Genomic DNA, 16,239 nt, shown 5'->3' on the forward strand with positions numbered 1-16,239 from the left:
TCTTTGGTATGGGCCAAGGATGTTCTGGGCGTATGAGACTATCCGGCCTAGCAAGATAGAGGAGAATATGTTATAGATGGCACTCAGCAACGTGATACCTCTATAATTGCTGCACTGTGTGATATCTCCCTTTTTATGTATGGGACAGGTAATGCCTCAAACCCTCCTCCTTTAGCTGGGCTTGGAGCCAGCATTCTATGTTAATAGCATGGCGGACCTCTGAATTCCTCATTTAATTTTCATAATAATGAGATGTCCACTTTCATCAACCCATTGTCTATGCCCAATCAATTGGGCTCGGTTCTGGACATAGCTCTTGCTAATTCTGCTAGTCAATTTTTGTAGTGGAATCCGATTATGGCTAAAATATCCAGTAGCCACCATACTCCCATTTGCATCGCTACGCAGGTGCTAAATGTTTCTCCTCAATTCAAGATTGATTTAAATAGGTTAAAGGTGCAGATCAGCACCTCAAATAGATATTTCTGCTCTTGCTAACACTTTGAAAGGTAAATTGCTAACACAACTAGAACTTGCACTAATCACATGGGCTAGCCGAAGTCATGGTGGGCCCGGAGCTTGAATTGTACTTTAAAAGGAAGCAAGTCAGGTATAGGCACTTCAGGAGGAAAAACGTCTGTGGAAGATGGTTGTTGCTGACGCGAAGCGGACGCGTCGGCGTGAAATTTGATCTGACTTACCTGTGACAAAAGATGTCAAGTCCTTCTGGAAATCTATGAAGGGTTTTCGCAGTTACCTTAGGGGTAAGTCTCCATGTTAGGGTCCTAAGAAAAACCTCGAATATCTTGATTTTCTGGCTGGGTAGTACCCTCTCTTCTACTGTTTCTCAGCCCTTCTGTCTAGAAAAGCTGACTGCTGCTGATACGGATATTATCACTTGTCAGCGTGTGCGCTGGTTGGCGCCGGAAACATTGTATGCGCTGCTACAGGGGCTTAACCCCATCTGGTGCAAGTTGAGTCCTACTGAGGACTGGTTTGTTATTCGGGTGGCACCCACCCCAAAAACATTTAAGGACACATAACTTTTTACCAGTTTCTACCCTATTGCTATTTTTAATATGTTTGCCAAACTGCTTAATTCTATGATCAAGGTTCGTATCAATAATTTCATTGATGAATACAGGTGTTGGCTGTAGTGCTGGATGTGAAGAATGCCTATGATAAGTTTGATCTGGCTACCCTTAGAGACTTAATGTCACATTTCCGCTTTCCTGCTTTTTATCGGTATCAAAGATAATGTCCAATCAACGCCTACAACTAGGTCTGGACAGCTTTCGAGTTGGAAATGGCATTCATCAAGGATGGTTTGCAAAAGCGATGAATGAACAAACATTCATAGAGGTGAGGCTAGACCTTCCTAACAAAGCAGACATCTCCATGGATAGAGGTCTCCATACCACACAAAGCATCTTTAAAGCATATAACGCTTCGATGCCTAGCAGAAGGGCCAATTATTGGTGGAAAAGTGAACTTGGCAGCCTTCGATCGATTTGCCACTAAACCAAACGAACTTTTAGAAGCCGACATAAATCCGGCTAGCGAGTATAAAATCGTGACAGGACGATTCAGAGGTGTTCATCTCCGCAGATCACGTGTCCTATCCTCTTATTAAAAATAATCCAGGTGTTATTTTCCCAGCAAGAGGGGGGTACTGACACCTTCCCACCACTCCTAAATGTGACACCGATTCCACCACGGACAAGCCACTGGAAATCTAGAGTCGAATAGGTGGCAGCAAAACCCCGGGTCTGGACGGCATATCGAATAAAACCCTCAAGTTTGCCGTCAAATGTAGACCAGATATGTTCGCGGAGTTTTCCGAAGCCTGGAAAGATACCCTCCACCACGGAAACCGCAGAAGCTAGTTCTGCTGCCCAAAGCCGCGGCATGCTTGCAGGCTGCTCATAGCAATGGTGGTGAGTTCCATCTTGCTGTATGCAGTCCCAGTTTGAGGAAAAGCGCTCCTTGTTTTAGGCAATGCATATAAACTGAGTGCGGTCTACATAAGAACCGCCTTAAGAATGTGTTCTGCTTTCAGGATCGTCTCAGATGGCGCAGTGTCGTCATCTCGAGAATGATGCCAATTGACATCCTGGCAGACGAGATGATGAACATACATAACATCAGGTCCATCTCTTCCTTATCGCAAGTGAAAAAACCGGAGCTATTCATAAGCAGATAGCAACAGCGATGGGACTAGTCAGAAAAGCATTGTTCGACTTACAGATTGATCCCTTGCATCATGGAGTGAGTGGAGGAAAAGCATGGGGAGATCAATTGGTCAATGGATCTCCCCGTTCGACTTAAAGGTTGATCCTTTCCATCGGAGTGGGTGGAGAGAAAGCACGGGGAGATCAATTGGTCCATGGTCAACACCTATACCCTCCCACACATGGTTGATGGCGGGGCAGTAAAGCCCATCATCGACTTAAATAGCTTTAGTTGAAAACAAAGACATAGCCGTTGCCAACCGAGCCTTTTCTACAGCCAGTGCGATGTTCAACAGACCACTGTCGCTCTGATTTACCTTTAGCCGCAAATGGTCCAAACGATCCTTTCACCTCAACCTTGATACAATCCGAAAGTTTCAGTTTGTCCGGAATTTTCAGTGAAATTTCGGCCCCAGCAAGTGCCGCCGATTGAAGCCTAGTGGCAGAAGAGCTGATGGCAGTAGTCTGCCTCGACTCATCCTTTAAGTACTAGGTAAATTAGTTCCCAAATAAATATGTGTAGAGTCTAAATCTTGCCTCAGATTCTCCGTCGATGAATTTGCACTCAGGGTTGAATTGTCACCATCGAAATTTAGTTTTTCTTTTAATTCTATTGTATAGTCTATGATTAACTAAGATGACACGGATGATTTTACCAGGCAGAGCTCCTTTTCTCCGAAACAGGGCTTGCTAAAACTGGGAATCGCCTGGTACCGCCCACGACCATACTCAACTCTCGGGACAATAATCACACCTTCGCTTGGGATTTGATTGCCACTTATCTTAATGTTCCTCCTGAAGTTCTGTGGAGGGCCTTTCTGGCTAGGGTTCCTCACTACAAAGAGGCAAGTAATCGTCGAGGGAGAAAAGTTCTTACTTCGGTAGAATATGTACCACACTTGCAACGAAACATAGCATGACTCAAGGCTTACCAGAATTTTAAAGGGGCAGAGACTTTTGTGGGACTTACCTGATAGTTTCAATATATGATATCGCTCACGCCTACCAAGATAACAGAATAGCATGTCCACCATCCTCAAAGTATTCGTTTTATGATCTCTCCTCCCTCCTTGTATCGTTGCTAGACCATCATAGTGTTTTCAAGCGCGTTTTTGTGCTACTTATTGTTGTCATGCTGTTTGCCTTACCGTTTCTCCAATGAGAAAGCGGGAGTGCTTTAAACGCCTGCTAGCTTAATGTATAAGCTTTTATTATTAGATCCCTCATCTATGCCCCAACTCGGCGACTGGCACCGTCAAAAGCAATGGCCACCAAGTTTGATAGACTGGGGAATGATCCTACTTCTTTCTGTACGTTCTTGTTGACTCTACACTTCTTGCACGCAATGCACTGTCTGGCCCAGGAGTTAACATCCTTATTCATTGAGGGCCAGATATTTTTGTTAGTGACAAGCCAATTCATTGTGCGAATGCCTGGATGCGCAAGATCGTGTACTGCATGGAATAATTCTTTTCAAAAAGCGACTGGAATATATGGCCTAGGTCCCTTTTCATAGGTTTCGCAGATTATTTCGGAGGTTGACACTTGAAATTTGTATTTGGAGTTGTCTCTGAGGTCCTAAAGCACTACATCATCCTTCTGTGTGTCGACGATTACCGAAAAATCGACCGCAACTTCTGAAACGCGTGACAAAACGTCTGCAACTACATTGTCGTTGCCGGACACGTGCTGAATGTCCGAAGTAAACTGGCTTATGAAGCTCTACTTGAAAACGAAGGTAAGAGGCTTGTGGTCCGTAAACGCTGTGAACGACAAGCCTTGTAGGGATTATCGTAAGTACTTTATTGCCATGTACGCGGCTAATAGCACACGATCGTAGGTGCTGAAGTTATGTTGAACTGTGTTCAATTTCTTGGAAAAGTTGCTCAACTGCTGCCAGATTTGGTTCACTTTTCTGTGAAAGGTAGCACCTACATGTCTGAGACATCGAGGAATACGACTAGGGATGCATCGGTTTGAGGGAATGCCAGGAGTGTAGCGTCGTTTGGCTAAGTAAAAAGCCTAGACGTCCTCTGTAGACTACGCAATCACGTGTGAATTTTTCGTCTTGGGTCCAGACAAGTAGGCATTGAGAATCGCTTGATGTTGTCCGGCTTTGGGTAAGAAAAGACGAAAGACGTTTAACATGCCCAAAAAACCTTCGTATATCCTTGACCATTTTAGGTTGTGGGAAATCTGTGATGGCCTGAACCATGCCTAGATCCGGTTGGATTCTCTCAGGGAAAATCATGTGGTCTAGAAACCTCACCTGCTGTTGCAGGAATGTGCACTTTTCAACGTTAAGCGCAAGACCGAAGACGTTAAAAAATGTATTCTAGATGTTCCAAATGCTCAGACTCTGAAGAAGAGGCGACCAAAACATTATCCAAGAACACAAAATGAATTTAATGTCCAGACTGCTTCCAATAAAATCTATCTAGATAATGCGAAGGAAATCCAATAAAAGGACATTTCTGGTAAAGACCCAAATAATGTCACGATAGTGTTTTATATGTTAATAAAATAATCCAGGCCACATGTAAAAACGCTAACGTCTAACCTCAGAGAAAGAGAAGAAATCCATAGAAAAAAAAATCTGGATCCGGATACGCGCCCGGAAGAAAATCAGCTCATTTCTCTCCGAGTAAACTACACATAGGAGATTGATCCCCCGGCGCATTGCTTGAATTTGTATGGTAGAAGGACGCTACTTACTACAGGTAGCTTTGTACTGATGAAGGGAGTAAGTTGCTCCCGAAATATATATACATAATAAAATAAAATTGTAGTTTGGAGTGAGCTACTGGTCTATCAATTTTACCTCGTACCTACCCCTTGAATACGCAAGGGCATTCCGTGCCACCTAGAAACTTGATTGCCCCTGGGCATTTGCTTCCAATCAGCCTAGTTAGGGCCTAGGCATTCTCACTCTGAGGTCTCTGGGTCCACCGAAGCCCCTAGTGACTCTACTTCGTTGAAGATCTCGACGTTTCTTAGAGAGCACAGATACTATTCACGGAGACATACCTAAACTTATCCATTTAAAAAAAGTTAAAAAAGTCCATTTCCCAACTCAATTTTCACGTCTTAATTAAAACGGAGACTTCCTTTTCAGACTATGTTGACGGCCATCTCTATGTCTGCGATTGCAACGAATGGCGTGGTGCCGGCGGGGGGGAGTTACTTTATGATATCAAGGTGAATGACCAGAAAAAATTATTATCCAAACTTCAAACTTATAAAAACCTTCCTCAAATAATTCTTTTAACAATTTACAACCCTCAGATCTCTGGGTCCAGAATTTGGTGGTGCTGTGGGGATGCTGTTTTATACGGGGACAACGCTCGCGGCTGCTATGTACATAGTGGGCGCGGTTGAAATCGTTTTGGTAAGTACTTCAAACGTATCCTAATTTCATTTTACGTTCCTTTTTCCTTTTACAAACTTCTTTCATCGCTACTTTCCCGTTCCAGACGTACATGGCACCATTTCTTTCTATATTCGGAGATTTCACGAAAGACCCGTCGGCTATGTACAATAATTTCCGTGTCTACGGTACCTGCCTCTTAGTTGTTATGGGTGAGTAAAGGACACTGAGATGGTCCTATTAAAACATATCCTACCATAAAATGTTTTAATGTCAAGCACATTTATTTTTCCACCTTAATTTAAAAAATATATTTGTCAAGTCTCTCGTAAAATGCTAATTTTCGTACTTTCATAATTTACAGAGTTGATAAGCGTTCCATTTTCATTCCAGGTTTAATTGTCTTTCTCGGTGTAAAGTTTGTGAATAAATTCGCTACGGTAGCCTTAGCCTGCGTCATACTCTCCATTATCGCTGTCTATGCCGGCATCTTCAACAACATCCATGGAAATGATAAGTTACAGTAAGTATTCCTGTGGGTGCGAGGTTAAAATGAATGAACTGATGAAAAACAATGGATGGAGAATGAAGGCAGCAATTAAGCAAACAGAAGAATCTCTACCTCACCTTATTGTGCCCAGAATTGAGAAAATATATGAGAACAGTAGAAACATCAAATGGTCCTCCTCAAAGCAAGCTCAATGCTATGAATTTGTACATTTTCCTGGTCCCGAGTTTCTCGTGTGTACATACAATCAAAAGCAAGGTCATAATCAAATCAACAAGGGGAAGTCCCACAATCCTTTCATAACTCTTTATAAAGCCCCTAACGCCTCGTGCTGACTGTCATGCTTCCCAATATTTCTTACATAAACTGTTTCATACAGAGCAAAGTTAAGCATCTATTATCTGAGCCTTTCTGCTTTTTGTTACCTTTCCTCCCCATATAATTGCCTCGACCACACATAATTATCTCCCACCTAATCGTTTGGTGTCCTGGCAAATCCAACTGTGGCATCTATCCATAACCAGCAGGAGCTCTCCGCAATTATTATTGTCTGCGTGTGAAATCTTGATGATTAGAATTAACATCTTCATTATTATCTCCCTAGTTTTTATATGATCATTAACAGTCTTCATGTTTTGCCTTTCATCCTTAATAAATAGTATGTGTGTCCTGGGTAAGCGGTTGCTTAAGGATATCGCTATAGATAATTGCACAAAAGAGGAAGGTGGCCCACTATGGAATATTTTCTGTCCCGTGGAGAATGGTGGTATTTGTGATGAGTATTTTAAAGGTATTTGTGCTGGTACATTCTCCGAAATAACATTTAATGATTAATTGTCCTTTTCAGATCATAATGTGAGCATTGTGAAAGGTATCAAAGGATTAGCAAGCGGAACGTTTTTCGATAATATCTTCCCATCTTTCTTGGAGGTAAGTGTTTTAAAAAAATATCTAAGTAATAGTAATTTTTTTTTCTGGGATCATTTGACACATTAGGCTAGCCCTCCCGCTCTCCCGGCTTTGGGAGCCTTTAAATAAGGGAATCTCTCTCACCAACGGGTGGGGAGGGGAGGAAGGGAGTTGTTAGTTTAGGGAACCCCTTGCCATCCGGTCCTTCCGCCAGCGCTCTTCATCATCTCTCTGATAATGTTATCTGGAGAGAGCAGGCCCACCTCTCGCAAGCAAAAAAAGTGTGTTTAGCGTGATCCGCCACTCCATTGAAGAATACACAATCAGGAGATCGTGCCTTCCCAATCCTGTGCAGATAAGACTGAAAACCTTCATGTCCGCTCAGAACTTGGGTAAAGGGGTAATCAATCCCACCGTGCGTTCGGTTCAGCCACGGGTCAAATTGTCAATGAGCTGCGCATCCCATCTGCCCCTTGGCTCATTTTGCCAACAGAGTTGCCCCTTGCCTTGACGTTCTTCACTGGCAACTACCTCTCTGTAGTTTTCGCCCTTACGGCGGTAAATAGCTTTGCGCTCCTTGGCTAGGATGGCAACGAGGATCACCCCCGCGATTACCATCACAGCCGGTTCGGAGATAGTGCGATAAGCAGACACCACGCGCAAAGCTTCCCGTCTCTGCACTTGAGCAAGGCGCTTACAATGTACCTTTTTATCAAGGGCATCAGCCCGTACCTCCTCACCATAGAGCAGAACCGATTACGTTGCTCCCACAAGAAGACGTCTCCTAGTAGATATAGGACCCCCAACATTCGCCATTAGCCGACTCAAGGCCGAGACTCCAGCTGCAACCTTGTCCGCTGCTGCTTTGATTTGCTCGAAGAAATTCATCTTCGAGTCAAGCATTAAACCAAGATACTTAACGACTGGTTTTGACTCTATCACCTATCGATATGAAACGCAGGATCGGGATTCTCCTTCTGGTCAAGATGATTGCTTCGGTTTTTTCCAGCACAAGGCTGAAACCATGAGCAGTCATCCATCCGCTTACCCGTCACATCAATATGCCAAGTCTGCTTTGCGCCAGTTCAACAGTACGTCTGGCAACAAGTGCTGCAACATCGTCTGCATAACCGACCGGGTGCGACTCTTCGGGCATATCGAGTCTCAGCAGACTATCATTCGCGCGCGTTCCAGAGGTCCGACGTCTCATAGAGCAGGGAGCGGTCTTTCAGATAATCCCTCAATATGCAGAAGAGGTAGCTTGGCACGTGGAATGAGTTTTCTAATGTGCTTAGCATATCTGTCCATCTTACGGAATTGAAGGCATTTCTGACATCAAGCGTTATGAAGAGCATTACCCGTCGAGATCGGCGGCTGTGTGTCTCGGCTCGATGAACCGCATCTACGACTTCCATAATAGCATCCACTGTGGATCTCCCCGAACCGCCTTGAGGATAAGTCCCCAGCAGCGCGGATCATCTCAGTGAGTCTACTCCTGATGAGCTTCTCGAGCACTTTCCCGACCGTGTCAATCATACACAGCGGTCCTTATGCAGGCGGGAGCTACGGGTCTCCTCTACGCTTGTTGATCAGCGCAAGTTTGGCCACCTTCCAGCGTCAAGGAAAGCGGAGCACGGATTTGTAAACTTCCACCGGGATGCCATCAGAACCTGGCGCCTTCTTGTTTGTCATAGTGAGGACCTCTTTTTCGGGCTCTCTCATTGTGAAAAGGGGCAATCCCCGACGTTTCCCGTACTATTGACGTCAACCCGCATAGGATGTCTGGGGAGTAATGCCCTTACAATGCGATCCATCTGATCGATATCTAATATGCAGGGCTTCCGCCGAACCCCGATTTTTCGAGTAACAAGCTTATAGCCAAGTCCCCACGGGTCCTCGTTGACCAGGTTCTGCCAGCCCCGAGCTTTGCTTGTATTTATCGCGCTGCGGAGTCTCCTTTTTTGCTGATCTATGCTGTGCCGTTATGGCGCATACCTCCTCGTTCGCGTGTATACGTTGTGCCAAACGGCGGAGCTTATGACACTCCCTCCGTAGGTCAGCAATTTCTGCCGTCTACCAATACATAAGCTTGTCGCAGCTGGGGCCCCTGCGGGGTATGGAAGCCTTATACACCGCCGTTATCATGTTCATCACAGAATTTACGACGGTGTCAGCTGTGACGCTATCACCTCCAAAGCATCCTCCAACACGGTTCTGCCTGCTCTACGAGCTTCGACGAACTTCCCAATGTTCACCCTCTCGACATTCCACAGGCAGAAGGAGCGTCGTGTTGTTGCTTGTCGGCAAGTAGCCTCAACCCCTTCGGACGCGATGTACTGGTGGTCACTTGCCGAGAAGTCCCTCTGGAGTCCGTCTGAGGCATGCCCCAATCAAAGGCCCTTGTATTAAAATCATCGCCTACCAGGATTTGTCCCTACGTGCAAGAAATGGCGTCCTCCAGCCGCCGCCGAAAGTCCGGCATCGTCTCATTCGGCGGTAGGTAAATGCTAAAAAAACGTTACCCCCAAACACCGAATCCAGACAAACCCATTCTCTTCGCCTTGGGCAAGAACACAAAGTCGAATGTCGTCCCGAACCCGTATGACAGCGGTGCCCGGTAAGTCGAGATGCCATGAAGCCGGGTCCCTGCTTCGGTATTGTTCGCTGATTAGCACTAGATCAGCCTTTACCTCCGCCACGAAGTGCGCTAGCAACTGGTGAGCGATTTCACTCCGGTGCATGTTAATTTGTAGAACGCGGATCATGCCATTCGCACCCTAGCCCTTTCCAGTTCTGCCCTAAAGATCGGACACCGTCCGGAGCCTACTGTGTGTGCGAGCCTCTCACCAGACGCCACGATCCCTGTAAAGAACGCAACTTTCAGTTTCATTGAAGGTCTTCGCTTGGTGACCTACCTGGCCGCATCTCCGGCATGCTGTTCTCCTGCCCAGTCCCTTGCGAGTTGCTGACGTGTCCCCTTAATCCAGACACCTATAGCACTTAGTGGGGACTATCCCCATTCGTACCCTGCATACTACCCATCCAATTTTGATTTTACCGCTGCTAAGAAGTTTCCTCGCATATTGCTCTGGGACTTCCAAAACGGCGAGTTTTTGGTCTCGAGCATTTACAGAAGCGACACCAATCCGGGCATTGGTTACCTCTAGACATTCACGCTTTTTCGCCTCCTCCACTTGGATCTTTACCGTGAGGCAGTCAAGATCCCGGATTTCTAAAGAGCACATGTGCTCTAAGCTAAAAACAGGAGCCCTCTCCCCCAATAACCCCTTGACTGCTTCGCAGAACATACTCTTGCTAGTTGTCTTCGGGCCAAGTTTGAAGGGGATTCCACCACTCCTTGTTTTCCGCATGGAAGACACCTCTGCTCCGTTGACTTCTGGTTTCATCCTGTAGCGGATTTCACTAAGGACTTCCGCAAATGTCTTGCCTTCCGTCGACTTAATGAGCAGAGCCGACGGTCTATTCCTTCTTCGTTTTCTTGTCGTTTCTGACTTTTGGTCTGCAGGCTCCTTATCTTTGGACAGACGAGACTCTGGCGGCGTAGTTAGTTGTTTCCGTTTATCCTTTTTCCCCATTTGTTTTAGTCCCCGGAAACTACTTTGATAAAGTCTCCTTCAAGCACGTCGTCCTCTTTCCGCTTTTTCACCACTTCGCTTGGAAGTGGGCTATCTGCAGTCCGTTTAGCGCAAGCAGCATTCTCAGCAAGTAGTGCGGCTGTTTCTAATTTCCAATCGTCTTCCACTGCTCTCCACGTTCGCCTGTAGAAGGACATGCGGCCTAATAGTTCCTCCATCAGCCCGTTTTTGACGCCTTTACTGACGTTCCTCTGGAGAAACGTTGCCTACCGCATATGCTTCACCACTGCTGTGCATTTCCTGATGAGCCTTTCCTCTTCGGTTGTAGCTAGGACGGTCGACTGAACTTCTACTCGGTTCGTGTCCGAATTCACCTGCTCAGGACTAGCGATTCTAACTGGGCTTTTTTTCGGAAAAGGAGCACTACAGAGTATTGGAGTTTCCGTCCCCGCACCGTCAGTCGCGCCACTTGGTAAGGCTTCCCTGTTATTTGGGCGTCCCAGTGTCACATCGGGTATGTCAGCCCTTGCTGTTCGGAGCAACACGGTCTACTGTCACCGGGTCAATGCACACTACCCGACCAGGCTTTCGAAGGAGCTGGTCTTGATACACGTCACAACTGCCACCTTGGCAGAGCTAGCTTCACATTATCCCATCGACGTCGACAGAGAACTGTCAACGGCTCCAGGACTCCTAGTGTGTCTCGACGTGTACTGGTCATTCGCGGTTCACCCTTCACCAGGAGGCTTTCCCAAGGCTACTACCTAGGACGCAGGACTAGCTAAGGGGGTCAGAACTATATACTCGGGCACCTCGGGGACGTTACAGCCCGTATCGTAAGCGACCCGTTAAAGGTCGCTGACGACCCCTGAGATCAAATAATAGTAATAAGGAACCTAAATAAAATAGCTTAAAACCATGATTCCTTGACTATTTGAGAGGACCTCATAAAAGGATGGTTAATGTCCCAACAAATTATAATCAAATAGACCAAACGTAACAACAAACAACACCACAATTTCCTCCTTATCATCAAACACGACTGGCACACATCCCCAGCACAAAAAGATACAATTGTTCCCTCATTCATATCCAATTGTATCTGAAATATCCTGGCAACGAACAAAAGTCACATCAATTACATTATTATCTCTCATTTATTGCTGACCCATGAAAAGCCACCCATCGTGTCGTCCATAATCCACAATGAATCCACTGAAATTAAAGCCATTCTACCATTATCCGGATTTTGTCGTGATTATCTAAATTTTGCAATCTTTACCATAGAATAGATGTGAAATAAAAAAACATCAGAAATTTAAGTTGACAAGCGTTAAAATCCGCATTTAGATGGGAATTACTTTAGCAAAGCATTAAAATTTTATTTATTTGGAAAATGGAAATTGGCTAGGACAGGTGGAAAATGGCATACAATGGGCAATGGATATGAAAGTTTGGTTAACACTACTGTTTTCTATGGAAATTCGTTTATGCTACGTAATCTTTCCGAATCTGATTTGTCAAAAAAGGACACAGTTTGGTTATGGCACTAAAACAAATTGTGGAAATTTCGAGATTAATCGGATTAAATTTGTATGAAATGTGGAAAATCTATTGAGTTTGGAGGGTGAAAATTGGGAGAAAATTGTTGCTTCCGAAATCAGATGTTGCGTTTTACGAGCATATAACTATAGAGTTTATCGGTACATGGAATCTAGTCCTGTTAACGAGCCTACTAAATTGATGTACCAAGGTTCCACTCCACAAATATTGTCATGACGTACAACTTTAGCCAATTGCTTAAGTCGTCGCAGGAGGATTGGCTTGACAAACTTCGTTTATTTGATCGTCTCCCAATGATCGCTTTGATCACTCCTTTTCAACAATTATAAATGTGAGATACATTTTCATTGGAGCTACGGTTCTTGCTAGACGTGAACGAGCCTGGCACATTATCTTGAGAATTTCCTTTTACAGCCAAAATTCTTTAATGCGGGTACTAAATTGCAACGTGAATCGTTTTCGTTCGATGTTGGTGAGGTTGCGAGTTTCAAACTAACACTAACCGGGTCGATCAAATACAATAAAAAGTCCCCCAAATGCCATAGGATCGGTCTCATAAGACAATAAATTTTCCAGCACAACTGGTCTGCCATTGCAGTAGTTTCCAGGAATATGTCCTTATTTAGGTGTGTATTTTTTGACTCCCATTCCACCCCCTCCTTTCTATTTTCCCAAAGAAACAGAACGCCAACATCCTCTATAAATTAGACTCAACAAAAACAAGTACTTGAAAAAACTGGTCCAGAGGCTACAATCAACGATTTCTTAGTCGAAAACAACTATTATGATGAGATCTAGCCTCAAGCGGACCAACGACTCGACTAATGGCCAAAGAGGCAATATTACAACCAACGTTCAAACTAAAGTCTGCTTCAGAAAGTACCGATAGATACCACTCATTTGATACCCTAGTTGACCGAATGCCAAAAGCTAGCTCTGGCTCTGTCCCCACCATTGTGGATCCAGACCCTTGACAAGCTGATCTGCCAGCTTCCTCATTACTTGTGATATTCGAATGCCCTGGTTCCCGCATCAGGAATATTTCGCTCAGTTCGCCAAGTATCAGCAGCAACTTGAGTCAATTCCACACCAACTGGCTTGATAACGTTTCTCGACTGTCGAAACAAATCCGAATAGTGCTCCTCCGCCATTTTTGTCGCAAACATTCGTCTGCTGCCAATGAAATGACATATACATATATCCACATGGAATATGGTTGTAATTTTTCCAAGGAGCCGGACCAGTTCCATAATATTATAGAATTTGCTGACGCCACCCCTACGCCGATCGGTTTTACATGACTGGTCCGTCAATGAAGATTAGGCATTATGTAATCCCAAAGACTTGAGTGAGGAGCAGTACTGGCTGTACCAACCATTCGTGCTTTCGTCGGCGAAATTTTTTACGGTATACACCTACCGACCCGGAACTTAATGCCTTACGAGGTCTAGACTGAGATTCTACATGGATGAAGCCAAGTTGCCCCTTCTCTGTGGGTTGGATCGTCACAATCGAGATTTAATTTTGGTTTAGGTTTTCTGTGTGTGCTCTGTGAGTTGGGGCTTAAGAATATACTCAACATCTTCCCTGCTTCTCGTAAAAAGGCGTCTAAAAGGGATAGAAATTTGTGAGCTAGCAACCTACAAATTTCAAAACTTTTTTGCCACCGAAACGTCAACAAGGCCTCGGATAGGGACTGCCCTCAAGGGAACGACCTTTGGCTCTCGAAGAAGGACTATGTCTGTCTTCAGAATGTGCGTAAGCTACTCGACAACGATAGCGAAAGTCCTCAGAATGCTCGCTTTCTCCAACTTGAGCGGGAATCCCAGCGATATAAACTGGACATTCTGGGCCTAAGCGAAGTAAGATAGTGGAGGTCTGGAGCAAAAACTCCAGCTTTCGTCAATACCTGTCTGCATCGTATCATTGAAGTACGCTTGCCTGACACTATCTCAAACCAAAAGTAGGTCGGCGCACAGATCTGGCACTGGTATGCACTGTGAGTGGAAGACAGAAGTGACAGGGGACTCATTAAGGTGGCGGGCACTTGGAGCAGAACAGTAGAGGAGGAGTGCGAGCGTCGTGGGGTAGAGGAGCTGAAGGTCATTTCAGGTCACCGTGAACTACGGTGCGTAGGTGTGACTGGCCCGCTAGTCCGCACCAAACCATATGTATTTAAACGCCTTCAGGCGCAAGTATTATGTACAAATCCCTCTTCAGTTGCACTAGATCAAGAGATCAAGATCAAGATCAAGATCAAGATCAAGAGTAGTCCATATGAAACTTTTAAAGTTTTTTTTTATTTAGCTTTTTCGCCCCACTTTCCATTTCAATGGCAAAGCGATTTATATTGTAGACTAGATTTCATATTCGTGTCGACTCATATGTGATTTCCTTTACTAAGAACTCTTCCCTTCCGCCCCTTCTCCCTCTCAGTAAAAACAATTCCTCACGGAACCTTTTGGTATCCCATTGCCTTTTCCTGTCCTTCCCCCTTTTTTTTCGTTGTGGCACCGTAATGATCCTTTATTAGTTAAATTAGTTAATCTACTGGTAATAGAGAGAGAGAGAGAGGCCCAGAGTAAAAATTATAAGGGTTTTGTGGGTTATGCCGATCCATCTGTTATCACTTTTTCTATTCAAATTGCTTTTCCGGGCCCCGAAAGAACCTTAGGCGAGGAGGAATCGCCCCTTTTTACCACTTTCTCGATTGGGGGTAAATTTAAATAGCTTCGAGTGCCGCGGTCGGCGTACTACTCATTGCTCCCGTAATACTTAGGCAACTGGGCCTCTGATTCTGCGTCAGCAACTTCCTCCAGCAAAATTCAGTCTCGGCTACTAGACGATGCATGCATATATCAAAATGGCTTTTACTTTGGATGTATACATCCAATGACTTCGTTTTGGTGGGAGTCCCCAGGTCTTACCTATCACAGTCCTCAAGCACCATAGCAATCTGCAGGATTTCTGGTATTGTTCCGGGATATGGTGCTTCCACGTTAACTTGGGTGGGAAGGAGGAGTTAGATAGGCTTCACAACTACTGGTATGAACGCTAATGCAGCACTCAGCATAAACCAGTACCGCAGTCCTAGGCATGCCGAGGCTTTGATTATGGTCTGCAGATCAATCTGTGTCGGAAGAGGGTGGTGGAATTACGTCTACACGGCCGGTACTCACGTCAAATCCTCAGGACCTTCATATACCTAATGAATCAATGCATTCCGTGGAGTCTCGAAGGAATTGAGCTTTGTTTTATGAGGTTTCTTATAATTTAAGGCACTCTTATGAAGATGTAAAGCCGTTCCTGTCTCCTATACACAAATCTGACTTCGATATGCGCCTTTTGCGAAATGATCCTTTTTCTCACCCCTTCTGCAGCAGTTTAAACTTCGTTGTTCACTTTTGTTGGTTCCAGCTAAGTAATGGTGTCCCAGATATCTGATAAGCTCAGTCACGTAATCTTTTCTCGGAATAGATCCTTCAGTGCCCGGGGAAACGAACTGATTCACGGGATGGTCCTTGCCATCGTCATGCGAATTGACAATTCTATTAAGAAAATCAAGACATGTTTTTCGATTGTCTTTCTGCTCAATACGGGGGTTCAGCTCAATTTTGTTGGGGAGTTCCGGATATTGTCCCGTTAAAATTGTATGCACTGTGAAACTCTTGAATTTAACTTGCCATTCATCATCTTTATTGTTGAGCAACGATCTGACCTCATAGCAGCCCTTACATATTCGACGTTTTCATTGTGTTTCGAAGTTGAATGTCTCAATGAACCAAGCTCAGTTTCTATTGATTCTTGGCGTTCCAAAAATAATGTATACCCATTAAGAAGCCAGGCTCCTGATAAGGGGTGGTTCTCTCTTTTTTAACTTTTCGAGGGTCACATTCGCAGATATCTCAAATTTGACTCAAAATTTAATGTCTTAACGATGCTCCAAATCCCGATGCTTCATTTTCCAAAAACAGAATCCAATTTCACTGTTTGCGCTTTCAAAAATATCGAAGCGGGATGCGCAGTCAACACTCACACTGAGAATTCGGAAGGAATTAACTAACA

The 16,239-nt window shown here is 44.7% G+C and overlaps 1 protein-coding gene across 3 annotated transcripts in view; it reads left to right on the forward strand.

Moving 5' to 3' along the window:
• LOC119655212 (solute carrier family 12 member 4) overlaps window positions 1-16,239 on the forward strand; it is a 497,211-nt gene that overhangs the window by 438,687 nt on the left and 42,285 nt on the right. For all 3 annotated transcript variants that reach the window (XM_038060988.1, XM_038060986.1, XM_038060989.1), the window contains exons 4-9: window positions 5,347-5,429; window positions 5,517-5,619; window positions 5,705-5,810; window positions 5,992-6,121; window positions 6,766-6,896; window positions 6,954-7,036. In XM_038060988.1, the coding sequence (XP_037916916.1) occupies window positions 5,347-5,429; window positions 5,517-5,619; window positions 5,705-5,810; window positions 5,992-6,121; window positions 6,766-6,896; window positions 6,954-7,036 (636 nt within the window). The remainder of the gene's footprint in view (window positions 1-5,346; window positions 5,430-5,516; window positions 5,620-5,704; window positions 5,811-5,991; window positions 6,122-6,765; window positions 6,897-6,953; window positions 7,037-16,239) is intronic.

This window comes from Hermetia illucens, chromosome 4, assembly GCF_905115235.1.
Source record: "Hermetia illucens chromosome 4, iHerIll2.2.curated.20191125, whole genome shotgun sequence".
NCBI classification, from domain to species: Eukaryota; Metazoa; Arthropoda; class Insecta; order Diptera; family Stratiomyidae; genus Hermetia; species Hermetia illucens.